The sequence below is a fragment of the Bacidia gigantensis genome (assembly GCF_019456465.1).
Source record: "Bacidia gigantensis strain McMullin 20006 chromosome Unknown contig_255, whole genome shotgun sequence".
In the NCBI taxonomy this organism is placed as follows: domain Eukaryota; kingdom Fungi; phylum Ascomycota; class Lecanoromycetes; order Lecanorales; family Ramalinaceae; genus Bacidia; species Bacidia gigantensis.
Window position 1 is genome coordinate 2,001,540 of NW_025408605.1, and position 24,950 is coordinate 2,026,489.

General features: G+C 50.3%; 8 protein-coding genes across 8 annotated transcripts; 3 read left to right on the forward strand and 5 right to left on the reverse strand.

Annotated features, from left to right (window-relative positions):
• Window positions 1-886: 886 nt before the first annotated feature.
• On the reverse strand, window positions 887-5,722 carry KY384_007366 (uncharacterized protein; the record flags this gene model as incomplete). Its single annotated transcript, XM_044815857.1, has 2 exons — window positions 887-3,572; window positions 4,908-5,722. 2 exons carry the CDS (start codon window positions 5,720-5,722, stop codon window positions 887-889), a joined length of 3,501 nt encoding a protein of 1,166 aa, XP_044667731.1.
• A 924-nt stretch (window positions 5,723-6,646) lies between these two features.
• On the reverse strand, window positions 6,647-7,902 carry KY384_007367 (uncharacterized protein; the record flags this gene model as incomplete). The annotated part of the gene is made up of 2 exons (XM_044815858.1): window positions 6,647-7,545; window positions 7,710-7,902. 2 exons carry the CDS (start codon window positions 7,900-7,902, stop codon window positions 6,647-6,649), a joined length of 1,092 nt encoding a protein of 363 aa, XP_044667732.1.
• A 605-nt stretch (window positions 7,903-8,507) lies between these two features.
• Window positions 8,508-10,936, reverse strand: KY384_007368 (uncharacterized protein; the record flags this gene model as incomplete). Its single annotated transcript, XM_044815859.1, has 3 exons — window positions 8,508-9,358; window positions 9,416-10,139; window positions 10,190-10,936. The coding sequence occupies 3 exons, from the start codon at window positions 10,934-10,936 to the stop codon at window positions 8,508-8,510; spliced, it is 2,322 nt and encodes a 773-aa protein (XP_044667733.1).
• A 676-nt stretch (window positions 10,937-11,612) lies between these two features.
• Window positions 11,613-12,620, forward strand: KY384_007369 (uncharacterized protein; the record flags this gene model as incomplete). Its single annotated transcript, XM_044815860.1, has 1 exon — window positions 11,613-12,620. The coding sequence occupies one exon, from the start codon at window positions 11,613-11,615 to the stop codon at window positions 12,618-12,620; it is 1,008 nt and encodes a 335-aa protein (XP_044667734.1).
• A 440-nt stretch (window positions 12,621-13,060) lies between these two features.
• KY384_007370 (uncharacterized protein) lies at window positions 13,061-15,515 on the forward strand (the record flags this gene model as incomplete). The annotated part of the gene is made up of 4 exons (XM_044815861.1): window positions 13,061-13,294; window positions 13,350-14,534; window positions 14,705-14,871; window positions 15,116-15,515. The coding sequence occupies 4 exons, from the start codon at window positions 13,061-13,063 to the stop codon at window positions 15,513-15,515; spliced, it is 1,986 nt and encodes a 661-aa protein (XP_044667735.1).
• Window positions 15,516-15,746: 231 nt separating this feature from the next.
• On the reverse strand, window positions 15,747-19,405 carry KY384_007371 (uncharacterized protein; the record flags this gene model as incomplete). Its single annotated transcript, XM_044815862.1, has 2 exons — window positions 15,747-19,148; window positions 19,193-19,405. The coding sequence occupies 2 exons, from the start codon at window positions 19,403-19,405 to the stop codon at window positions 15,747-15,749; spliced, it is 3,615 nt and encodes a 1,204-aa protein (XP_044667736.1).
• Window positions 19,406-20,503: 1,098 nt separating this feature from the next.
• KY384_007372 (uncharacterized protein) lies at window positions 20,504-21,752 on the forward strand (the record flags this gene model as incomplete). The annotated part of the gene is made up of 2 exons (XM_044815863.1): window positions 20,504-20,694; window positions 20,771-21,752. 2 exons carry the CDS (start codon window positions 20,504-20,506, stop codon window positions 21,750-21,752), a joined length of 1,173 nt encoding a protein of 390 aa, XP_044667737.1.
• A 676-nt stretch (window positions 21,753-22,428) lies between these two features.
• KY384_007373 (uncharacterized protein) lies at window positions 22,429-24,550 on the reverse strand (the record flags this gene model as incomplete). The annotated part of the gene is made up of 2 exons (XM_044815864.1): window positions 22,429-23,060; window positions 23,170-24,550. 2 exons carry the CDS (start codon window positions 24,548-24,550, stop codon window positions 22,429-22,431), a joined length of 2,013 nt encoding a protein of 670 aa, XP_044667738.1.
• Between the last annotated feature and the right edge of the window lie 400 nt (window positions 24,551-24,950).

Consider the following 24,950-nt stretch of genomic DNA (forward strand, 5'->3'; position numbering starts at 1 on the left):
ATCTCTCTATCATCCCCGTCATGTCCGTCCACCGTCGATCTTGTTCAGAACAAGTATTTCTCTGCCACCCCAGTCATATCCTTCGCTTGTAACCTCTCTATCATCCCAGTCATATCCCCCCATTCTCGATCTTGTTAAAAACAAGTATCTCTCTGTCATCTCTGCTACATCCCACCATCCTGGTTCAGCCAGACCTGACCACCGCCACCGATTTCCCAGACACAGCCAATACTGACAGACAGTCACCAAAAGATGACCGTGCAATGTCAGTAGGCGCATCCGAGGAACGGGTGCGTGGATACAAGTCCGGCTAAATCACCATTCCCAAAATCCCAAACTCGCAAAATCAAAAAAGTGGTTCTGGTGTCGTGAGGAGAGGCAGCGATGATCACGTTGTGTAAATGATAGAGGCAGCTGATGTCAGCCATCATATCAAGTACAGACGTATCGTGCTGTGCCGAAGGAAAGTTGAAGGTTGCGAATCCCATCCGACGGTGATGGCAGCGGCAGCCAAAGATAGCCATCATGCGAAATGCAGTCGTTTGATATCATTCGAGGAAGAAGTGAGTAGTTGCGAATCTCGTTCGATGAGAAAGGCAGAGGCATCTGTTGAAAGCCATCATGCCAAGTTTACCGAAGCAGAAGATATCGACACCGTTGAGATGTAGGGAAGAGTGAATGATGATGATAAAGATCTCGTGGAAGGTCGATTGCAAACAGAATCGAGGCGAAATATGTACCTGCAAGTGATAGTGCAGACGTAAAGGTGACAAAGCAAATGATTTTGTGCCTCAAATTAGGTGATAGTTGGGTATTTTCGTCGGGTAAACAATAGGGTGAGGATTATTCGTCGACATTCTTTGTCAGTGGGATTGTGAACCCACATTTAATCTTCCTCGTCTTCGTCGTCGTCGTCAAAACCCGGAGGCATTGCTGCATTCGTGGATGCCTCCCATACATCTGTAGCCTCCTGACTCATAGCAATTGCTGCGAGGTCTATGCCCCCGTTACTTGATCCCTGAGCTACTCCGCTGGCAGGATTGGAAGTGCCAGTAGCAGCACCAGCTGAGGCAGTTGGTGCTGCAGCTAGTATGGGATCGAGCTGCATTGGATCCGGTTCTTCATTCGGATCGTAGGTGGGCGGAGGTTGATTGGAGGTTGGTCGCCATGGAGGTGGATTGAAGCTCCACCTAGAAGGGGCGAATGTTGATATATCGTCATTGGGGGACATTGAGTATCCGGAGGGCTTCAATACATTGTGACTGAAAGGCTCTGCTACATTGGAGGTTTGCCTATTCGATGTGTACGGATTGGCGGTAAAGGGGTTCGAGATATATGGATTGGCGGTGGATGGGTTAAAGGTGTAAGGAGTAAAAGCAGAAGAGGTGGAAGTGTGAGGACTGGCGGTAGATGGGTTCGATGTATGAGGATTCGTGGTAGACGTGTTCGTGATATAGGGATTGGCTGTCGACGAAAGCAGGCTGCCAGGATTGAAAGTGGACGAATTCGAGGTGCCAAACCCAAAGGTAGATGATTTCATAGTGTTGGGATTGAATGCGGATGAGTTCCGAGTGTTGGTACCGAAACCAGTCCTTTTTTCGTGTAGCTGTTCATGAAGTTCAGGCTTTAGGGGCCCATTGCTCATCTCCACGTCGTCGTTGTTGCTCTCTACGAGCTGAGCGGCGGTGTGGCTTATTGCCTCTTCTTGAAGAGCCTTGCCTGTGGTTTTCATTTCCACATCTTCATCCTTGCTCCCTACGAGCTGAACAGTCTGACTTGTTGTCTCTTCGTGAAGACTCTTGTCTGCATTTTCCATGTCGACATCTTTGTCGCCGCTCTTTACGAGTTGAACCGTCTGACTCGGTGCTTCTTCTTGAAGACCTTTGCCTGCAATTCTCATCTCAATATCTTCATCCTCGCTCTCTTTGAGCTGAGCGGTCTGATTTATTGCCTTCTTATGAGGAGCCTTGCCTTCTTTATCTATTTCCACATGTGTGCTGCTAATATCTTCAGTTTTAGCTGCCGGACTTGCTGTCTGTTCCTCATGTTCTTTGCCTGCATTATCCGTCTTCACGCTTGAGTTGTTAGTCTCTGAAATTATCGCTGTCGGACCTGCTGCCTGATCCTGAAGATCTTTGCCCGCCTTGCTATTGTCAATGGGTCTGCTGCCCTCGACATTGTCTTTTGTAGACTCAATAACTTTAGTCGCTGTATGAACCGGTTTGAGGGCTGTTTCGAATGCTTTAGTGGTAGCCTTAATCCCGACCTTGCGTCGTAGACCATCTTTGTCAGATTTCCCCAGAGGTCCCAACTGCTTTCTCTCCTTTGGCGTGGCGGCTTGGCTTCCGCTAGTATCTTTCACTTTGGGATCGAAAAGAAAGGGCGGCTGTTGTACCATGTCATCTCTTGGTACTGCAGTGACATTTTCCTGTGTTATATGTAGAATAGGCCGTGTCTGCGAAGGAAGCTTCTTATCTGCGTTCTTGCAAGGAGCGTTTTGAGGATGAGCTTTTTCGGATGTAATAAGGCAGCTTGCTGGATTCTTGGGGGCTTGTCTTGAGGTATTTATGTTATCTTGAGTAGTGTGCAAATGTTGAACGACAGGTGTGTCATTTGTCTTTGCTTCAATGGCTTTAGAAGTTGGAACTGTATTATCTGTGCATTGTACGATCGCCACTGCAGCTCGATCATTCAATTTGCGTACCACTTGCTTCACTTCCGAGAAAAACGGGTCAAACGGTGTGACATGGTGCTGGTATGCCCATCCGTGCTGGATATGGTGAGAGACCTTCAGACTCTCGTGGATGGCAGCAATGATCTGGATTAATCTCTGATGAACGGGATCGATGACTGTGTGGAACTCTGATATGTCTATTTCCTTTAATTTCTCAAGAACGTTCGCCTCACTCTTGGTCCAGGCCCACTCCTTCGCTATTCTTTCATGTTTGGCAAGAGTTTGGCTTAAAGTCCGAACCTGGATTTCGTGACCACGTTCTATAACCTTTCGATCCTTCTGAAGATTCTCCTTCTCTGAAATCCAATTTTCAGATTCCTGGGCGTGGTCTGCGTTGATACATCGAACTTTCTCCGAGTGTAATTCATCTTGAATACTGGTCGCATTGATCATTTCAAGGGTATGAAGCAGTTTCTGTTCCTTGATCTGGGCCTTGTACTCTTTTGCCTGCGCAACTGCCATCTTTTCGCGTTTGATTGCCTTCTCTACGCATTCACGAGCCTTCCTCGCTTCTTCTCTCGACGTCAACTCCCCTGTTTTGGACTCTGATATCTCGTGGTACAAGCTCTGTTCTACCTTTCTGGTGATCTCGGCTTGGATTTTTGCTCTCAAAGCGGGTATCACTTCAAACTTAAGCCGGTCAATCTCTTGTCTGGCATCACCAAGCGCCCTCTTATCCTTTCTCTGCATCCGTTCGGTAATCTGATCCTGCTGACAAGACTCGCACGGTGCTGCTCGTCGCTCAGCCGCCTCGCGCCTGAAGCTTTCGACTCTGCTGTTTGCTTTAGAAACATTCCATTCTTCAGTCACTAATTTGCCTCTCAGGTGCTCAATTTCCCTCTGAGAAAATTAGCTCCTGCGTACCTCCAAGAACGACTACTCACGATTAAGTCACCCTCGCGTGGGCTAGTGGTCCTGTGAAACTTTGGTAGGTTGCAGATTTTCGGGATCGATAAATAGGCAAAAATCAAAACAATCGAGATAGAGGCAAAAATATAAAACATGGTCAATTTGTTGAGTTCTCCGATGAGGAGACGAGCAGCGTATCCAGTGAGCATAATGATGATATGCTATTTGAATCAAGAATTTTTGGTTGGGAGTGAGATGTATGAGCGAAGAAGGAAAACGAAGCGGACAGAATCTTGTACCACCAAAAAGCGGGGCTGGGAGTGGCGTTGAGTGTAGAGTCGAAATAGGCAAATGAAAATGAAGTGTAATGACGGCCAATTTGCCACTATCTCGCGTCGCGGTCACAACAGGACAAGTGCGGGCGGGGAGGTTCCAGTATCAGTGTAAAGCTTCAGTTACGGGGAAACTCGAGGGCTGGGCATGATCTGTGCTCTAAGAAGGCATTCCTATCTTGGACAATGACGGTCGTCTTGAGCGGAAAATCAGGCAATCTCTTGAGCTACCTTTGTAAGGCAAACAAATCACCATCACACTTGACGCGGGAACCTTACGATAGAGATAGCGGGATACATTGGAGAAGATTCAATCCAAATATTCTCGCGGACAGAAACCCAGATGTTCAGCATGAATCCATAAGGCCATTATGGCTCTGAGTACAATCAAACCGCCTCCAATTTTTTCCGTCAGCTGAGAATTTATGAGTGAGCTATGCCCCGTAAATGCTTCATTCTCTCTTCGCCAACGGTCCAAAAGTCTCCACGAGGACTCCTATTGACACGGAGCTGACGAGGATCACTGAAAAGTTCCTTGCCGTGAAAGTACATTTGCTCTGGTTGCCCCTGAAATTACAGCTTGCGTACTCTTCCATGTACGCAGATTTGGTTTTTGAGTTCCATTTAGGACATGTAGATTTTAGTGAAAGGTATTGTTGACGGTGCAGAGTGAGCGAAAGTGGGACAGACTTTGTAGCTGTTCTTCACGTACGCACACAAGCAGAGATCTAGATAGAATATTGAGAGAGATTGTTGCCAAGGGCGACAGCATCATCTGAATATTGATCAAAGTCTTTGCTGCCCCCGTAAATGAGCTGCAGTCTCACGCATGATTTACATTGACAGCCTTGTGACTTCGCGAATTACCCTTCATACCGTTACAAACATTGTTTTAAAAGATAGAAAAGTAGCCATACACTCTTTGTACGGTGACAGTGTCTCATTTGACGTCTCGTCAAGTGTCTTTGTCGTTACTCGGGATAGTGACCCACATTGAACTCTGTGGCTTATTGTCCATGGCAGTGAATGTGTGCCCTGCGACGACAGTCCCTAGATCCTGTCCGCGATAAAGGCGTATGACCGTGGGCGTGGCTGCAACCGGATCACTTTCAGTGCGATGCTGTGATCGGTGATAGATCGCAAGAAAGCATGGTATCAAGATATAAAGGCATATAACGAAACCTGTAAGTCCAATGATATCGAGATTTCCCTGGCGAATTGCCCCGCGTAGATGATGTTGCCTTTTAGCAGCTCCTTTAGAGAAGTCCCACCATATCATTATCATGTCCCCTTTCTGGCGATATCTGCACTGTAAGTAAGGGCACGTGGGGTCTTCGAGGAAGTGATGAATCAGATAAGCCTTGCCCCTTTTCAAAGTCCTCCACTCAGCCCAGGGCCAAAGATACTGCACGTTTGGTGGATCGTTCACGATTGATGTTTCAAAGGTAGACAGCTCTTCATTCCACGAGAGACCAATCGGTTGAGAAGGGATCGTGCGGAACATTACATAGCGTCGATACTTTTCAGGATGCTGCCGGAAACTCCAGTAGTATGCTTCGAGAGCGTTAAGTTGCCACAGAGACTCTCTAATATCTTCCTTTTGTGTCCTGCTCTTCATCCATGGCGGCAATACTACCATGCTAAAGTATTTTGAGTCTAGGATCTGATCGAGAGCCGGCTTTGCAAAGGCGTGCCACTGTCGATTCACGTGGAGAAGGGTTTGGAGCGTCACAATTTGGTCCTCAGCTTCGAATGTTTGAATTTGCTCTGTGATGAGTAGCAGAATCTCGGTTGCTAGGGTATTCATCGACGGAGACGATCTTGTCGATAGCCCTATGGCTCTATTCTAGTGTTGTACTATCGCAGAGAAATCGTGTATACTGAGACGAAGACGACGTAGTTGCTGAAGCATTCGAAAGTATGGTTCGTGGTAATGAGGAAATATGTTGGTAGACTTGGATCGCCAGAGTTAAATTAGGCTGATGTGTCAGTTCATTCAAGACAACATATCTTACGTCATTGTTTATGAAGACTTGACACAACATCTACAATGAAACTTATACTCGTAGAATTGGCTGTGGATCGAATTCTTTTGGTAGATCAGAATCGATCGAAGACATGGAAATTACTTGCAAGCAAAGCGTACATTCAGGTTCCGTCCCTCCATGGGACCCATACAATCATTGCAAACATGTTGTGACCACTTCCCTCCCCCGACCCATCATGCCCGCATGTCGTGCCTCTTATGTTCCATCCCTATTGCTTCGAACCTTTCCTTGACCTGACGAACAATTCCTTCGATAGTGGTGGCATCTTCAGCTACCTACAACGCCGAAGCGGAGGCAGCGTGAAAGCCCGCAACACTACGAAACTAACATTCCCCTGTGTAATCCATGAACCAAGCATTGCAGATGTCTTTTTACTAGTGCATCCCTTCAGTCCATTCACCTTGTATGTCCTCCTCTGCCAAACAACATTCCAATAGTGGCGGCATCTTCAGCCACCTACAACGCCGGAGCGGAGGCGGCATGAAAGCCTGCAACACTATGGAAATAAGATCTCGTGTACAACATTCCTCTATCCCGACTTTTGATCAAGGCTGCCAAACATTTTCGCAATCTTTACACAATAATGAGGGCATCTTGACAGCCTACAACGCCGAAGCGGAGGCAGGTCGAAAGCCGCTGCATTAAGTGAAGATGCATGAGACAAAGTCGATAATCAGTCATAGTTAATCTGATGTAGCGGAGGTCGAGACATCAGCCGCATTAATTGCCGTTTTCCGGCTCTTTCGCATATTACGTCCAGCCCTGTGGCCGTGGCGCTTGCTCTTTTGCTTCACTTCGGCATGCTCTGGAGCGGGAGCAGTATCGGTGACGGGGCCACTGTCGGTGGTGGGGGCAATTTTGGTGACGAGAGCATTGTCCTGGTGGTCAAGATGCTTCTTAGGCTGATCCGAATTGGGAGTATCGAATTTCACTTTATCTTTCGCCGCGTTGCGACGTCGTCTCTTGCCTTTTGTCCCGCCTGGAGTAGGTGATTCGACGTTACTGACAGATTCCTGTTTAGCGTGTTGTCGAGGGCTGCAAGATCCAGGTGATGATGCTATCAGTTCTTTGTTAGAACCCAGAAGGTCTACCTTTCTGCCTTGAAGTGGCATCACAAAAATTTTACCACGTGCTTCCTCCGGATTGACATCCTTTTTCCCTGTATCAGCCCCATTTTGCTCTACAAAGGCTTCGTTTTCCTCCAAGTTAGGCTTCTGATGATATGGAGTGGCGTCTAGTTGCTTCGACTCGGCATTCTCGTGCTTTGAGTTGGAATCATCATGCTCTAGCTCGGCTTTACCTTTTCCTAACATGGCCTTCTCATGCTGTGCGTTGGCGTTCTGATTTTTGGACTTGGTGTTTTGCTGCTGCAAAGTGCTCTTGTCGTGATTTGCAATGGGCTGGTCCAGTTCTGGAGTGGGTTGGTGTTGCTGCTCATTGGGCCCTTGGTGCTGCCCATTGGGCTCTTGTTGCTGCACATTGGGTTCCTGTCGCTGCACATTGGTGACTTCTCTGGTCTTGTGGCTCGTGGTGCTCGTTATGTTTTCGGTCTGTTGCAATGCATTCTGTCTTGCCACGTGTGCTTTGTTGCGTATAGAAAAAGGCCAAAAGTATAATGTCGATATGATCATTATGAGCAGCAGCGCTACGATAAAGGGCCAGGGAAAATCAGCTTGGGGGCCGGGGTCTGGTATGTGCGTGTGGGGGGTTGGGAGCCCTCGTTGCTGAAACGTTTCGCGTGCATACTGCAGACACGTAATTGCTGCTTGGTAGGGAATCCGGGATAAATACCGTTAGTCCATCGTCGTGAGTCGTTATAGCCAGCGCAGTCTTGGAGGAAGTTGTCGGTGTCGCTCATTGTGTCAGGTAAGAACATGGTCGGGGCTTGGGAGATGGCCAGCCACGCCCAGAACCCAATCTGGAGGAGTGCAAGTGCCATGATGGAATCGACACGAGTTCGTTTAAGAGTGATATCTTGACGGTGGTTCAATGTAGGTAAGTCTAGATCGCGGTGGAGTCAAATGTTGTTGTAAGACGAAGAGAAGAATGTGAGGGAAGTGAAAATTTCTGTCGAGACCCCAATGCGCGTGAGGGGACGAAAGTGTTATGACTGGTGTTCACCTGTTTAATTGGACAAAGGAGATGATACCCGCGAGTGGCAAATGAACACCAGGATTGTCTCCTAACACCAAGAATCTCGGTCCAATACCCCGGCAGTCTTTGAAGAGGTTTGTATGGCAATCTTGTTCGCGAAGTATCACTTCTATTTGAATTGCTTTGAGAATGCAAATAGTGAATTTAGGGTGTGTGCATCAAGCATTCATAGAAGACATTCACATTCACGTAACAGTGCAAACGCGAGCGCCTGCCTCCATAGGGAAAGGTCCATCTTCCGGTTGACTGCATCGCTGCTGTTTTGAATGTGATACATCTTCCGCATACTCACAAGGAGCGGTTGTACAAGCTCGCGCTGCCACTCATTCAACAATGGTACAGATGCTGAAGCGCTAGGAAAATGCCAAACACTCCTACCACGACAACTGCTTACTTTGCCATGCTTCCCAGAATATCGACCTGTCCCTTCTTTGTTTCGATACTCTTGAATTTATCTCCACTCGTCCCTTCGCCCTTGGCAGCTTTAGCGTAAGCTGTGGCACTCCTGTCAGTCAATGTCTTAAGATCCTCTTCACTCAAGATCTCCGCTCCTTCCCCAGGATCGTAGTTCTCGAATTCATCCTCCGCGAGGATATCCTCAATCTCCTCATACTCTTCTTGTCTGCTTTTCTTGTCAAGTATACTACGGAACTTGTCCTTCTGTATGACGAGCTTCTCGAGTCGTCGCTTACCGTCCGCCTTTTCAAGTAACGTTTGCTCGACAGTGCCTTTAGTGGCGAGGCGATAGACGATGACTGGCTTCGTTTGGCCAATGCGATGTGCTCGATCTTGGGCTTGAAGATCTTGTTGGGGGTTCCAATCAGAATCAAACAGAATGACGGTATCTGCTGATGTCAAATTAATCCCAAGGCCACCAGCCCTGGTGCTGAGCAGAAAGAGGCGGTGAGAAGCTTTGGTGTTGAAGGCTTCGATGGCTTCTTGCCTGTCATCAGCGCTCACGGAGCCATCTATTCGACAAATAGGCCACCCCCTGAGGGTAGCCGCCCATTCCTCGAGAATATCAAGCTGTTTACTAAATTGTGAGAAGAGAATTACTTTGTGCTTCTGTTTGAACAGATGAGGTATCAATCGGTCAAGCATGATCATTTTGCCGGAGTCAGTGACCAATGTCTCGTCAGGATCCTCGGTACCCCAAGGCCATGAGAAGTGGTGCGGTGAATTGCACGCCAAACGTAGTTGCATAACAGGATTCTGCAATTTCTTATTGGAGACTTCTTTGCCTATCGGTGCATTTAGTACTTGTTGTCAGGAGTCCGACGGCTTTGATAAATACTTACGAGCCTTGGCAAGGGTATCAGCCCTGTCCTTCTCCGCTTCCTCCTCTGAGTCCACAGCATCGCTTTCACTTTCTTGCTCGAGAGCTTGGAAGTATTGTGCGTCACTGACCTCCTCATATGTCTTACGTCCCTTGCCTCTTCGAACGGAACGAATGCTGCTGGCTGGCGTTGTACTTCGCGATGTTTTCGCACTCTTGTTTGGTGTAGACAGACCACTGCTCCCTTTGCGCTTTTTGCCTTTCATTTCGCTCACTCTAGAGTCTTCAAGCTTTTCCCCAATACGCTTAATAGCTTGTTGTTCAAGATAGGCACGAATGTCGTCATCCTTGATCTTTCTGTACAGCTCTTTCTGCGCGGTGGTGAGCGGAGCGTAAAGTATATATTCACGTTTCTTCGGGAGGTTAGTTTCAACATCATCCTTGACACGGCGCAAGAGGAAAGGCTTCAGAATCGCATGCAAAGAAGCCACTGTACGCTGCTGGCGTTCCTTCGACATAAATTGCTTGTGACTCTCCTTGTCATGCACATCTGAGAAATCAAACATGCTCTCGAATTGTTCAAGGTCCGAGAACGCTTCTGGTAGAAGAAAGTTGAGGAGCGACCAGAGTTCAGCAAGATTGTTCTGTAGTGGTGTGCCTGTCAGAATGAGGCGACTCTCGGAGGGATACTGCTTCAGCTCTCTGACAAGCTTGCAATTAAAATTCTTCAATCGATGACCTTCGTCCTTTGAATTGTCAGCGCTGCGACTTTCATGTGTAAAAACCTAAAACTTACGACGACGATGAATTTCCAAGGATAATTTGCCAGGTACTTCTTGTCCCGCATGCAAATCTCGTATGATGTACACACAACAGGGAAATTTGCACCTTTGGCGTCTCCTTTCATTTGTTGCCTGCGGATCTGCGCTCTAGACTGGGGATTACTATGATACATGATTGCCGGAATCTGTGGAGTCCAGAATTTGAATTCCTTCAGCCAATTATTAATAGTACTCAACGGTCCCAGGATCAAGAAGGGACCATTTGTGCCGTGCTCCCTGAGAAAAGCGAGAAACGAGATAAGCTGGATGGTCTTTCCAAGACCCATCTCATCTGCTAGAATACCATTCAACCCAATTTGGTAGAGGCACGTTAGCCATGTCAAGCCTTCAAGCTGGTATCCCCGCATTGTTCCTCCTGCAACAAGGCTTGGTTGCTTGGTCGTTTGGGTCTTGCGCGCTTCTAGCGCCTGGCGCAATTGATCCATGATGGTTCCTGAGAACCCTTGACTTCGGCTCAGAAACCAATCCAGATCTCCAAGCGTATCTTTGCTGGATTGTGCCTCATCGCCATTCTTAGCAGCCTTCCTGTCTTCCTGTCTTTGGCGTTTTGACTCGGCTGCTAGCTTTTTCTCTTCTTGCTGCGCTTTTTCGATGGCGGGGTCATACGCAGAGTCTACCGCAGACGGAGGGGACGATGGGGGGCTTGAGCCCTCAGCGGCGTCTGATTCTGATGATCTCCGCGTCATGGGCGAGGATGACATGCCGCAAAAGATTCGGAGACGATGGAAAAGACAGCAACAATCAAGGAGGCTGAGGGGGGGTAGGAGGTGTTGACGTTGGGAGTTCGGCGTGGGTGCTGTTGTCAATTCAATTCACTTCGCCCGGTTTGAAATTCACTCGAAAGGGTGGCAAAGTCAAGCGCAAGCAGTCAGGAATGCTCGCTGCTGGAATTCCACGTTGTCACGAGCTCCGTGTGAGTCCCCGGTCAATCAAAAACACTGCCAGAAACAGTGTACTATTATACGAGCCAAGGGTCAACATTGAATTCAGGAGAATTTGCGGTTCCTGCATATCAAATTATCCATAATGTCGTCACGCGTTGAGGCTAGCGCGTTTTTGATTGGGGCCTTAGATGGAGGATCAGATCCTACGGCCAGGACGTCTTGCACAAAATTTGATGTATCAGCTTGGCGTTGATATGCATAATTCATGCCTTTGAAAATGACAAAGGAGGCTCACGAGCTCATTCCACATCATCCCCTTTGACGGTGTCATCTATTCAACATTCACACCACATGATCTCATCCTCTAGTCACAAATTTCAAATGCCTGTTCTGTAGGACTCTTAAGTCGCTGCCATTCTCAACTATGACACTTCGCAATCTACCCCACATTCCCATAGCTCTACCATTCACTCTTAGGACATAACAGCTCACGATGACCTCTGAAAGCTACTATTTCATACCTCTCGAAGATCAAGCCAGATACTCGGTGAAAAGCATGGATCGACCCCATTCCCCCGCCCAGCTCTGGTCTTACCGTGTTCCCTCTCCTCCACGCCTTATTGTACCTCCACCTAATCTCTCTATTACTGGGACACCGGAGCTCCAGATATTGCAGAATGCTGCTCATAATTTTGAATCCTCTGGCTTCGCCAACACCGAATTTCTGAAAACCGTCACGTACAACAACTTCATCAAGACGAATACGATGCTGGAATGGCAGTACGAAGACCGACGGAATGCTCAGCAGGTGCTGCCATTCCTGTACCTTGGTCCAAGTTCTGCCGCTCGCGATACACAATTCTTGCTAAGAGAGGGGATCACAATGGTGATAGCTGTCAGAAACATCCTGATTGCCCAGGCACGGATGCTGTGGAGCAAGCCTGCAGAGGCTCTGAATTTGGAGATGAAGGCCATCGATGTAGCAGGAAATCAAGAGTTAATCGCACAATTTTCAAGAGGGATCGAAATGATCAACGAACATCTGAGCCGAGTCTATCGGAATACTGGCCCCACAACGGCGAACGGGAGCGACGGTGTAGGGAGAAAAACGGGAAAGATCCTGATATTTTGCGAAACCGGAAACGAACGCTCGGCTGCTCTCATTGTCGCCTATATCATGGCCATGTACTCGCATGATGTCGTGACCGCTATCCAGATCGTACAAGCGCAGCGTTTCGCGGTAGCCTTTGATGATTCTTTGCGCAACACACTTTTGACATATGAAGGGATTTTAAAGGCGCAAAGGGATTCAGTTCAGGCAACAATGTCTCAAGCGAGCCACAAGCAGAAAGCTGTGGCGTTGGGACCAGCAAATGGCAAAATTAAAAGGAGCTATGAGGACTACGATGACGAAGACATGGATATGGAGATGGATGGGGATGGGCAAGTCGAAACAAATGGTGTTCTCAGCAGGGAAGGGTATGAGCCTTTCCATCAGTGAGATCATAGTGCAGGCGCACAGCATGATAAGACGAACTATAGAAGCATGAGATACCCCTGCATAGATTATTGACTTGCCACTGGCTAATGCGATACCAAACTTCACAGTCCGCTTCTTGATGGTCGTACAGATCGTGCCCCGCATCTTCTTCATTTTGTTTGACACGTTTGAAGAAGCGTGAATGACACAGCCAATGGTGTTAGTGTACGGATTCCGTACCTTCACATCTCAACCCGCATTCGGGTGAGACGCGCCTTCCCAAGCAATACCCAACTCGTATCACAGGTCACGCAGTGTTGAACAAATATGCCAACAATGGACTACTCGAATACATTGGTCGACATCTTGTGCGCGACATATCATATATCAACAATCTATTTATACTTCCACCAGCAGTGCCACACGAAGTCTACTGGTGAACAAAGTTGCAAAGGAGCACAATGGCGGACGAGGCGCCAAGTGGACGAAACCTACGACCCAATGTTCGGCGTCCCAGGACTGACGAAGAATTATTCAATAACATCACGCCCCCAGAGCGACCTCGACGTTATCAAGCATTCACTGGGGGCGAGTCACACCCCGGCCCATCTCAACGATCGCAGCGGAATAGCAGAGGTACGTCTTGTCCAACACAATCAATACCACCGACTTCCCTTCTTACCGCTCTATTGATTGTGGGTAGCATTCTGTACTACTTCCAGCTAACGTGGCTGCTGCATAGCTGACGAGACTGATGATCGTGTGGAAGTTCCACAACGAGAAACAAGACAGCCTGGAAAGTTGTTTGCACCCCGCGAGTACAGCTATCAGCAGCCTACGCAGCCTACAGAGGAGGCCATAGTGAGCGTGGAGCCGTTGATTTTTGACACCGACAATTTTGACATAGACAATCAGGGCACAGACGATCTCGGGTCAGACGATTCTGACCCCGACAAGGTCCCAATAGGCCTGCAACCCTTGCAATTTGGTACAGACGAGGATCCTCAATACACATATCCGTCTGCCAACTCGGACGATCAATCCGAAATGAGCTACTTCTCCGACAATCAAGGAGACAGTGCAAGGCTAATGACGGAAGACGACGACTCTCTAATCCCCCCTGGTCGAGAGCCATTCGTAAGGCGAAGCCGCTTCAGAACCAAAACACCTTCACCGCCTTGGTATTCTCCAAGCGAGCAATTCTCCCAGGGTGCCGATCACTGGAATAGCACGGTCAATCAAGAGGCACAGTTCATGAACGAAATGGAAGATAGTGACGACGAACCCCCTGGGCAAGAGCTTTCCTTCAGGACACCAACGGAATGGGAAGATCTTTCTGATCGCCTGCAACAGGATCTGATTAATAGCGTGGCTGCCATCACACCGAGAGCAAATGAAAAAGACCGCCTAGACAGTATTCGATTATTTCTTCGTATCAGTTTGGAACAATGGCGGCAAATCAAGACACGAGTACTGCAGAGGCAAGTTGCCTGCAACGAAGAGAATCAAGCTATTTATAATCTCATGCAAGAAACGCATACCAGAATACTGGCAGGGGATAGAAGTGTTGGAAAGCAAAGCGTCCGCGAGGCAACCAGGGATCGTCATTTTGAACCCCTGATAGAGGAGGATGCCGATGAGAAGGGTCCTTATACGGAGGACGAGGCAAAAAGGGCCATGGATTACTGGACATACTGCGGATTCAATATCAACGACCTTAAATTGAGTGCCGAGATACAGAAGACGCGCGTGTATTGCTCCTTGTTTACCAAAGACGATCAGCCCACCATAAGTGAAGATCAGACGCCTACACAGCCCTCACCTAAGCGACCGCAGCCTGTATCATCAGTGTCGGGAGGGCAGATGCCGACTCCTGAAGCGTCGCCCAAGTCCCCTCGAACCAATCCAGGACTTGCAGAAAGTGCTAGCGAGCAAGTGATAGACAAACGTTCAACCCAGCGACAAACTCAGCAGCCAAGCTCACCCCAAACGAATGACGCATCTCAATCATCATCATCATTATTACAGCCGACCATCCATGACAGATATCCCCTGACCCAGCCTCAAGGCCTTAATCGACCACCTCAAACAACTCAATTCAGCAGCTCAATGCGGACACTCCCTCACCAACCAAAGAGACCCAGCCCACTGACTCTCGCCCCAAGAACGCCAACATTAATGTCGCCCTCGCTGACACCGTCGACCTCGAGATTGCGGAGCCCGACAAATCCCTGGCCGCAACCAAGTCAAGACTCGCCTTTGGCACACAAAAGTCCTGTCCCACCAGCCACTCCGCAAGCGCCCTCATCAAGCGCCACTCCATCTCCGCATTCCCCACCCCGGGCATCATCCTCGCCCCTTCCCCTTCAAGACGTCGTAACCCGGCACGCAGCAACCCTCTCGCACGACCTCGCCAGCCCATTTGGGCTTCTGCCGCACCCTGCGGCATACCAGAGCCCCACCCTTTATCAAAACCAGACTCAACACCACATCCCTACCTATCCTACCCAACAAAGCACCCAGCAGCCTATTCAACAACCCGGCCCATATCCCAACCCCTACTCCACCCAACAGCCGCGCCCACAAGCGCCCACAGCTCCCATGACCCCCTTTTCCTCTTCACAGCAGCAGGTTGAGGCGGTCAGACTGCACGCTATGGTGGTTGCGAGGCAGAACATGGCACATAATCGGATGCAGACTGCTATGGCGGGGATGGGCAGGGGACAGCCTCCGGTGAGGGGTGAGGATGTGGGGACAGAGCCGAGGTCAGAGGGGGAAACCGATAGGGTAACAGGAGGACTTGAGGAAGTAGAGGGGGAAGAGGGGAACGAGAAGCCTGTGGGAAAGGTGGTGGGGAAGGGTGTCGTGAAGGAGAAGGGGAAGGGGAGGAAGAGGCGGAGAAGTCCCGAAGCTTGAGGCATGTGGATGGGTGTTTGTGGGCAGGTTTGGAGGAGAAGGGGGTGAAAAGGGGGGTAAGGGGTGGGTAAGGGATGCGTAAGGGATGGGATGGGATGCGTGGAGGGAAGGTAGGGAGAGATATGCTGGTTTGTGATAGTGGTTTGGGTATGTAGGGAATTTTTGAATATGTAGATCTTGATGCTTTGTATCTTGAATTTTGTCGCTGAGTTTTTGCATACAGTGCGTGCTCTACCTCTTCACCCTTTTACCCCCTCCCTTCCCCTCATCAATCCCTCCAACCCCCTCCCCCTTCCTCTTCCGTCCCTCCCGTCTCCAGTACTCCTTCCCCTCCCTCTTCTCCCTCGCCTCCTTCATCTTCCTCCCCTCCTCCATCCGCTTCTGAAACGGCAGCCTCCGCTCCTCCTGCTTCTTCCGCCTCTTCTCCACCTTCTCATTCCTAATCGTCAGCAATTTCTGCATCAGATCCCTCGCCCGTCTCTCCTCCCCGCCGAGCACGACCGCTCGTTTCTGCATATACGTCTGCTTACGCTGCGGTTTCATTGTCGCAATCTGCGATTTGAAGGGCAGATCTGCGGCGAGCGCTTTCGGGACGCGCAGGGGGTTGAAGTGCCGGTCTTGGCGGTCGATGGGGCGGTAGGAGGAGTTGGGGAGAGAGGGGGTGGGGAGGGAGGCTGAGGCGCGGATTTGGCCCGTGAGGCGCATCAGAGCTGGGGAGTGGGTGGGGTTGGGGCTGAGGTTGGGATCTGCGGGATTGGTGAGGGTGGAGGAGGAGGGGGGGTTGTTCGCGGCTTGTTCGAGGAGGTTGGTCACCGGGTTGTAGAAGCGGTGGGGCCGAACTGGGTACCAGGCGCGCAGGAAGACGATGTCGCTCATGAGAACTTTGTCTTCGAAGGTGGCGCGGAAGTGTCCTTCGGGCTTGCTGAGGGCGCGCTTGATTTGGCCGCGGATGCCGGAGACGGTGCGGATGCTGGCGCCTTCGAATTTTGCGATTTCCAGCGCGGAGTTGAACATTTCCCGGATGAAGGCTGTGTTGCGGAAGATTTTGTAGGGTTGGCCGGTCAATTTGAGCTTCTTGACGATCTCAGTCGTTTCGTCGACGTTGAGAACTACGCCTGTAGCTGCGATGCGGAAGTTGGGATTCTTGTTTGAGAAGGATTGGACGCAGCAGAATCCGGTGTTTGGGGCTATCAATGGCCCGTAGAAGGTGCCGAAGCAATGCATGTGCTCAGGAGTGTATTTAAGCATACGGTTGCGCGTTCGGGAGTCCGAGATGCTGTATGTTGGGAGAGTCTGAAAGCGCCGCCATCCTAAGGAGAAGATCAAGGGGTCGTTGGTTTTGAGAATCTTCTTATGCCACCGATGTCGCTTGATGCGGATTTGCACAAAGCCAAAGCGGGTTTCGGTCGGTGCCAGGCCGCCGATGATGACAGGGTTACGAGGGTTGAACGTGAAGGCAAACTCAGGAGGAACATTCTCAAGGACCAACCGCACATACGTACCGGCTTTATAGCCCTCGACTCTAACGCGGGAGCGTTCATCAAGCGAATCGAATTCGGCGCGGTTGATGGTGAGCTGCTTCTGAATCTGAGCCTTTTGGGCTTCATACCAGTCGTCTTCACCAAACTCCTCATCTGGGTCCTTAGCTGCTTGATCATTTTGCCGACCAAAGCCTTCGGCATCCTCGTTTTCAAATCGTAGCTTAAGCTCTTCTTTACGACGAGCATTCTTTTCTCGCTCGGCGTCAAGCGAAAGCTCCTTGTCTACCTTTTCTGGTTTAGGAGAAGAGTTGTCTGCCGCTTCAAGGTCTTCGAAATCGCCATCGCCTTCATCAGAGTCTGCAGCTTCTCCATCACTATCCTCTTCTTCGCCCTCATGCTCCTTGAATGGCTTTGCAGCTGCGAAACGTTTTCGTAAGGCCTCGAGATTGTCTAGATCTTGCCATTTCTGGGTGAGAGCGTCGTAATCGTACTTTGGCATCAGTCGATCCTCTAGGGCCTCGTCTTCATGCTGCTGCGTTTTCCGAAAGAAGTTCTCATCGTCTGAGTCTTCGTGTGCCTCCGCTGATTGCTGATCCACTGCCTTTCCTTTCCACCTGCTTACGACTTGCGCCGCCGTTAGGGACTCGTCATATAGCATCTTTGCTAGGTCAGGAACAAAATATTGTCTGTTTGAGCCGTGGATCTTTCTGACATTTGCTGTCATGTTTTCTTTCCATCGCAGAGCGGCATCCTCTTCATCTAAATCATCTTCACTTCCTTCAGACGCGCTTTCGAGCTCCGGGTCTTGTGCACTCGACAGAGACCCAATATCTGAGTCGCTGTCGGCGAATGCGACGTCACCATCCACCAGCTTTCCATGTGTAGTGATATTTGAGTCCTTGAGAGCTTTCCCACGCTTTTCCGTTGAAACATCATCGTTTGTATCAACATCAACACCTTGTTTGTCTTCACCACTCACGAAGCCTGCATCGTCAGGCATTTCATCCTCATCCGCAGCTTCTCTTTCCGTGATTCGAGCTTTTCTTGGCTCCTTTCTCCCCATGTCGACTTCTGGGTCGTCCTGCATGAGATTACCATCAGTGAAGAGCCTCACCCCATTTTCGGCCTGCCCGAGTAGCCTTCTCTCTCCTTGCAAACCCACTACCATCTGTTCGCCTAGCCCTCTTTCTTCGTCAGGTTGAGCGTCTTTATCGAAAGTGTTGGTTTTGACATCTATGTAGACAGCGTCTTTGTCCACCATCACTCCACCAACATCAGACATAGGCGCAAAAAGCACCTTCTGTTTCTCTCCCAGTCGTTTTCTTTGAGTCTTCCCTGTCACCTTTGCGACTTCTGACTCCATAGACGGCGTGGCACAAGGATCTGGCAGTGCTTCAATAGCACTTACGTCCAAATCCCCGACTCCTGGTATGTGCACCTGCGCGCCCTCAGCAGGAAAATTCGTCCCTCTCAGATACCCGTATAGCGCAATCGTGCGATCACACTTCTGATTTTCCTCGATCTTCGTAGGCGGCGTAACATCCAGCATTCTATCTGCTAGACAGTAGGGATGACTGTTTCTCCATACCAGCGGCCTCGGACTCTTCATCACACTCAAGAAGCGGGAAAGATTATGCACCTCGCGATCAGGATATCGACCATTGATCACACCAGAAAGATAGAAGAGCTTTGCACCTTGATATAGTTCGCTCCAGAACCTATGCTTCAGCCTCTTTTTTGCATCTTTGAGGGCTTGCGGCTTCTTGAATAGATCGAGATGGGTAAGGATGCCAAAGATGTTCCCTGGCATGCCTGACGCTGACAGCACGTTCAAGAATTCCATCGTCTCCATCTCGAAGCCGTAGTTGCCGTCTATCATCAGGAGAACTATATCCACGACCTTCGCCACATCCATCATGGCGGCCAGAGAATCGGACGGGCATTCTATGAAGGTCAGGCGCTTCCGCTTAGAAGTGACGACTGTGAGAGGCCCAACGGGCGAGGAGAGGGTTTGTTTGGTATATCTTTTGATCAGAGACTTGACAAGGGTTGTCTTGCCCACACCGGGAGGGCCAACAACCGCAACGACTTGGGGTGGTGGGTCTGTGGGGAGGCGGTCGATGAGAGGGACATGGAGGCGTTTCTCTTTGATCTGATGGCGTCAATGCAGCCTGCTTGATTGAATGAACGATTTACCTCATGAGAGCGGATTGCCTGTTTCTTGAGCTTCCCTGGTTTGGCGAAGGCGAAGGCTTTTGGATTTTTATCTGCACGAACCGTCAGCTTGTGAATAGAGTGCAGAGATTGATCAGCCTGCCTCCATCGTGCTTCTTCTTTTCCTTTTTCTTGCGATGAGTACGATTTTGTTGCTCCTCCATCGTCGCAGTCCTGGCTTCCCTCCACTCCCATCACAGTAGAATAACAGAAAAGACGGTAGATATAAGTGGAAAGATTAGGCGAAGTCAGGGTCTCTGCCTGGCTTGGCGTTGACGCACGTGTTCAGCCGGGCCGAACCCTGCTTCTCTAGCGGCATGTATTTGCGTGGGCTTGAGTGGGGTTTATCAAGCGTCAGATTACGCAAGTTTCTCTTGTAAGATCTCATTATATTCTCTCATTTGGCCGCCCACGCTTTGACCCAAATCCTCCCAAAAAGTCTCCGTGATCTGGTACAATCATCCTTCTTTCAACCCACAAGAGGAGACAGTATCAAACCCGCAATACCGCAATTATGCCTGTCATGTTCAACGTAAACAGCCATCGCGAATGACGCTGGTGGAAAAATAATTGCTGACTTATGTGCTAGATCACGCTCAAGCAGGGTGGAAGCGAAGACCAACTTAAAAAGTGAGAAATATGGGTAGAAATCGCGTGCATCACGGACTAAGACATATCTCAGGGCCAAAGACACCGCCGTCGAGAAAGGCGGCATCATCCGCCATGAGTACAAGCTCATCAAGGGCTTCACGTGCGCACAATCTCTGGCATGAACGCAGTACCATCCTGATAAATTACAGTGTCGAGTTCCAGAATGACACAGTCCACACCCTTGAGTCCAATGAGCACATCCACGTGGAGCAGGATGGCAAGATGACGACGCAGTAGGCATCTTTGGGAAGATAGTCTGGCTAGCTCCATGGGTATCTGGAGCCAACAAATGTGCTTCGATAACGGATCAAAAGGGAAAAATTGCATTAGCCAGGCGCACGGTCACTACAGCATCACTAGAAAGGGACATATCATCTGGTCGCCAGCGGAGTGGCCGCAAAACAGTACGCAACTATATATGTTGCCAAAGTGAAAGTGATACAAACAAGGACTGTGCGAACTATGTAGTCTAATGAGTTCATCAATATACATATTCACTAAATATTGGTCCCCTTTCCTCTAAGCCAGGATCCCTGCCCTTCGCATGCAAGGCCGTTGGCCTGATCGTCGGAAGCGCCAAGACGAACGATCGCAGCATCCAAATTCTAGACTCCTGCTATCTCCAACCTTGCTGCCTCCTTCATGGCTCTACGAGCCACACATAATATTCTTCCTTGGAGACCCAAAGCTACGCTTTTGATCAGCGGTTCGAGATGCCTTTCTGCGGCAGCAAGCCCAATTGCAGGTTCGGGTCAAGCCACGCCCGGTTCAAATGCTTTGGACACCGTCGACAATGAGACTATTGCGCGACTTGCTGCGAAACCACTCCATTCGTTGGTTTTGGCCGATTTTGTGAGGTAGCTCCTCCAACAATGTCTCAATTGGAAGTACCCCTGATGATTGATGCAGACATGGCCGCCCACCGCTCTCCACCTCCTCCCTCCTCGATAGCGCCAACTTCTCCCTCTCCCTCATCCCCATCCGGCTCGCTCACCGCCTCAAAGCACTTCGAAACCTCCCCTTCATCGTCGTCTCAAATCCTCATATTGCAAGAATTTACAATATCTATATGCACTCCCTATCGACGCTTGTTGGGTACTCCAACCGCACAATTCAGTCCTTGGAGGAGGAAGAGGAATTCACAAAAGTAATGGCCGATCTCGTCCAAACACATAACAACACAATCCCAATTCTAGCTCGCGGCTTCCTCGAATCCCGTCGCTGCATCAGCCCGGCAGCTGTAACTCAATTCCTTGATGAGCATCTACGCGCAAGGATTGGTACCAGATTGATCGCCGAGCAACACATCGCACTACACCTGTCCTCACAACCTCACTGCGGCAGCCAAGGCTCAAGTACCACTAGCAAACAATACGTAGCGGAAGACACGCCATCATCACAAATCGGCGTCATTGACACCGCCCTCAAAATATCCGACCTCGTCCGCAATTGCGAGTCCTGGGTCGGCGAGCTCTGCGAACTCACATACGGTGTGCGACCAAGCGTCATCATAAATGGCCAACCAGAGACCAAGCTCGCGTATGTGCCAACGCATCTCGAATACATAATCACGGAGCTCCTCAAGAACGCCTTCCGCGCAACAGTAGAGAAAGGGCACGAGAAAGAGGCAGTCGAAGTCACGATCGCCGGGTCAGCAGTCCCCTATGACTCCTTACTCCAAAACGCACCCATTTCAACCAAAAGACCACTTGATGTCGACAATGCGGCAAGCGAGGAAGCAGCCCCAGGCGTCACGATCCGCATCCGTGACCGCGGCGGCGGTATTCCCCCTGCCGCTCTCCCGAACATCTGGGCATATAGCTTCACAACGTTCGACTCTGCCACTTCCTCCGCGCCCTCTCCCTTCTCTCACCAATACCTCTATGAATAGCACCACTGACTTCGCATCACGGAGCCAGCATAGCGGGACGTCCGATGCGCTGAACATCATCTCGGGGGCGGGAGGAGGTGGTGGTGTGGGTGGTGGAAGCACACTCGCGGGCTTGGGGTACGGATTACCACTTGGGAGAGCGTACGCGGAACATTTTGGGGGTGGGATACAGTTGCAGAGTCTGTGGGGGTGGGGGACGGATGTTTATGTTAAGGTGAAGGGGTTGAAAGGGATGGGTGATGGAGGAGGTGGATGAGAGGGTTTGTGGACTCGAGGTTTCGTGCACATGTGTGAGATTGTTTTGGAGTCTGGTGTGGTTGATGGGCAGGGGTGAGAAAAAGGGGAGCGGAGGGATATAAAACAATTTTCATAGATATCTTTGTATACATGGATCAATGATGAATATGACTTACGAAGAATAGTCAATCCTGTCAAATGAACTAATTTTCGAGGATCAAGTATGTAGCCACCTCATGCGATGGAGGACGTCATCGGCACTTAAAACTTATCGCACGCTGACAACGAGAACCGAAATTGTCCGAGAAAGAACGCGAAAGCGTGAATGAACTCGCTATACAGTCTATATGCCCCCTCCCCACCCTCCATTTTTCAAACGACCCAACCTACCCAATCATATCAACCAAACTCCCCCGTCTCTCTTTCTCCTCAATAACCCTCAGCGCCTCCTCAACCGCCCTATCCACACCCTCCTCATCCTCCTCCCCCCTTCATCGCCTTCCACCCACACGGCCGCCGGGTCCTCAAACCCCACCTGCTGAGACCCATTAGCGAAGGCGTTTTCCTCCCCCAGCACCCCGGACGGCACCTTACCCGTCTTTGCACCTCTAACATCGCCCACACCAACCACGGCCCCTCCGGCCTCCGTCCCCGCCTCAACAGCCTTCCCACTCCCCTGCGCAACCAAGGGATTATACCCTTTAAACCTCACATGCTGCTCCACGGCCCTCTCGACGAGGAAATCGTCGCCCTGCCCCTGCTCAGGCGCCAGGCCCGTGGCTGCGGCGTCGAATTCTGTGAACGTGGGCGGCGACTCGATCTTTTCGACGGGATTGGAGTTTTCGGATTTCGGAGAGGAGGGCGCAGTGGAGCGCTGGGAGGCGGGTTCGGAGGATGCGGGGATGGAGGAGGGTGCGGATGGGGTGGGGGAGGAGACGGCCGAGGCGGCGCGCGAGGCGGAGGCGAAACCGTAGTCTTTGTTGAAGCGGTCCGAGGGGTCGTACTGTGCTTTGAGGGAGGCGAGGCGGGGGTAGTTCGTTCCGAAGATTGTTTGCGAGGAGGCGCCTGTGCCTGTGGGGTGGGAAGCTGGTTAGCGTTGTGTGTTTCTGGGGAATGAAGGAACAGGGGAGGGAGAGAGGGAGATGAATGCAAGAGGAGGGCAGGGGGTGGGTGGACGAACCGTCGTAGTTTCCGTACTCGCGGATGTCTTGGGAGGCAGCTGCGTCGTTGAATGTTTGTTTTCGCCAATCGATCTCGAGTCTGAAGCGCGAGTGGATGTGGCGTCCCCAGGCGCGGGCGGTCTGGTCGTGTTCGGCGTCTATCCAGTAGGGGCCGATGATCACGTTTTGATAATCGCCGCGATTGTAGAAGGACATGGCGTCTCGGGGCACGGAACACCACTTGTCGGTGGAGTACATGTCGATGTTCACCATGGTTCTCCTGGCTTGGTTGTTAGGGAGCGATTTTTGGAAAAGTTCAAGTTCGGTAAGAATGCTGGCGACGAAGATTGGCGAGAGAGGGTAGATGGCTGAGGCACCCTTGGTGCACTTGCGTCCGCCGTAGTCGGCGACGTTGTTGAGCATTGAGTTCATGGTGCAGTATGGACGCATGCCCAAGTCCTTCTTAATGGCAGGTATGACAAGAAATTCACCGAAGACCTCTTCTGCTTTTTCCTGTGGACCTCTGTAGAAGCACGTACAGACAATACCGGGTCTTGGCAAGAAAGGAGGTGGGCCTAGAGCCATCGCGACACCTGCTTTCGGGTCGTTAGTAGCCTTGAGGTTATTCATGGCTTGTACGACTGGTTCCAAAGTCTCAGCGGGATTGAAGACGATAGCACCAGCCCAGATGGGCTCCTTTTGCTCTACACCTTGGAAAGTGAACTCGGTGGCGACACCGAACGAGTGGCCAGCACCACGGATAGCCCAGAACAAATCGGAGTTTTCTTTCTCAGAACACTTTTTGATGCTGCCGTCAGCCAGAACCATTTCAGCTTCGAGAAGATTGTCAACAGTGAGACCGTGTTCTCCTGATAGCCAACCGTAACCACCACCAAGAGTCAGACCACCGACACCAGTGTGATTGACCGTCCCACCAACCATAGCCAGACCGTACTCAGCGGCGGCTTCATCAACATCTCTCCAGATGCAGCCACCTTGGACACGCAGCGTCTTGCTTTCGGGATAAACGGTGACCTCCCGCATTTTAGCCATATCAATGACTAGGCCGTTGTCGGTAGATGATGCCCCACTAGACGAGTGTTTTCCACCAGCAACGACAAAATCAATTGAGTGCTGTTGGGAAAAGGCAAGGCATGCCTTAACATCTTCAGCAGTCTTTGGGTAGACGACGACCCCTGCGGTCTTCTCGATGGCATCACTCCATCTGATGATAGCCTGCTTGTAGCCAGGACGCTGTGGTGTGAGTACTTGAGCATTCTCGCTTAAGCTGGTTTCGAGTTCTTTGATGAGGGTGTCATTTTGGTCTACTGCCCATCGGTTCTTGTCTGTGATGAGCTCAGCATCCGACAATCCTGAAGTGATGACACTAGGTAAAGACATGTTGAGTAGCGATATCAAACCCTTGGGCGAAAATTGGTCACACGGTGTATAGTATAAGAATGCTAGAAAAGGCGCTGGAAAAGCAATTAGAATGGAAACAATCTTAGTTGCCTACCCTTTGTTTCACCAACGTAGGCAAGAAATCGAACAAAGAGATGCATATCGTGGCCTACAAAGGGTCTTCTAATCGTGTGCCCTGAAGTGTTTTCGCTGAACCCTCATGATCCCCGAGCACCGGTAAGCCTGCATAGCTTGGCTTGAGGTCTCGTAAAGCGAAAACGCAATTCTGTGATACTCATAGCCAGCCTATCAACAGAACTGATCGATAGACCTATCGACATCAAATCCACAACGTTGTGGATAGGCTTTGATATGTAAACTTCATCGCTGTACGGATGAG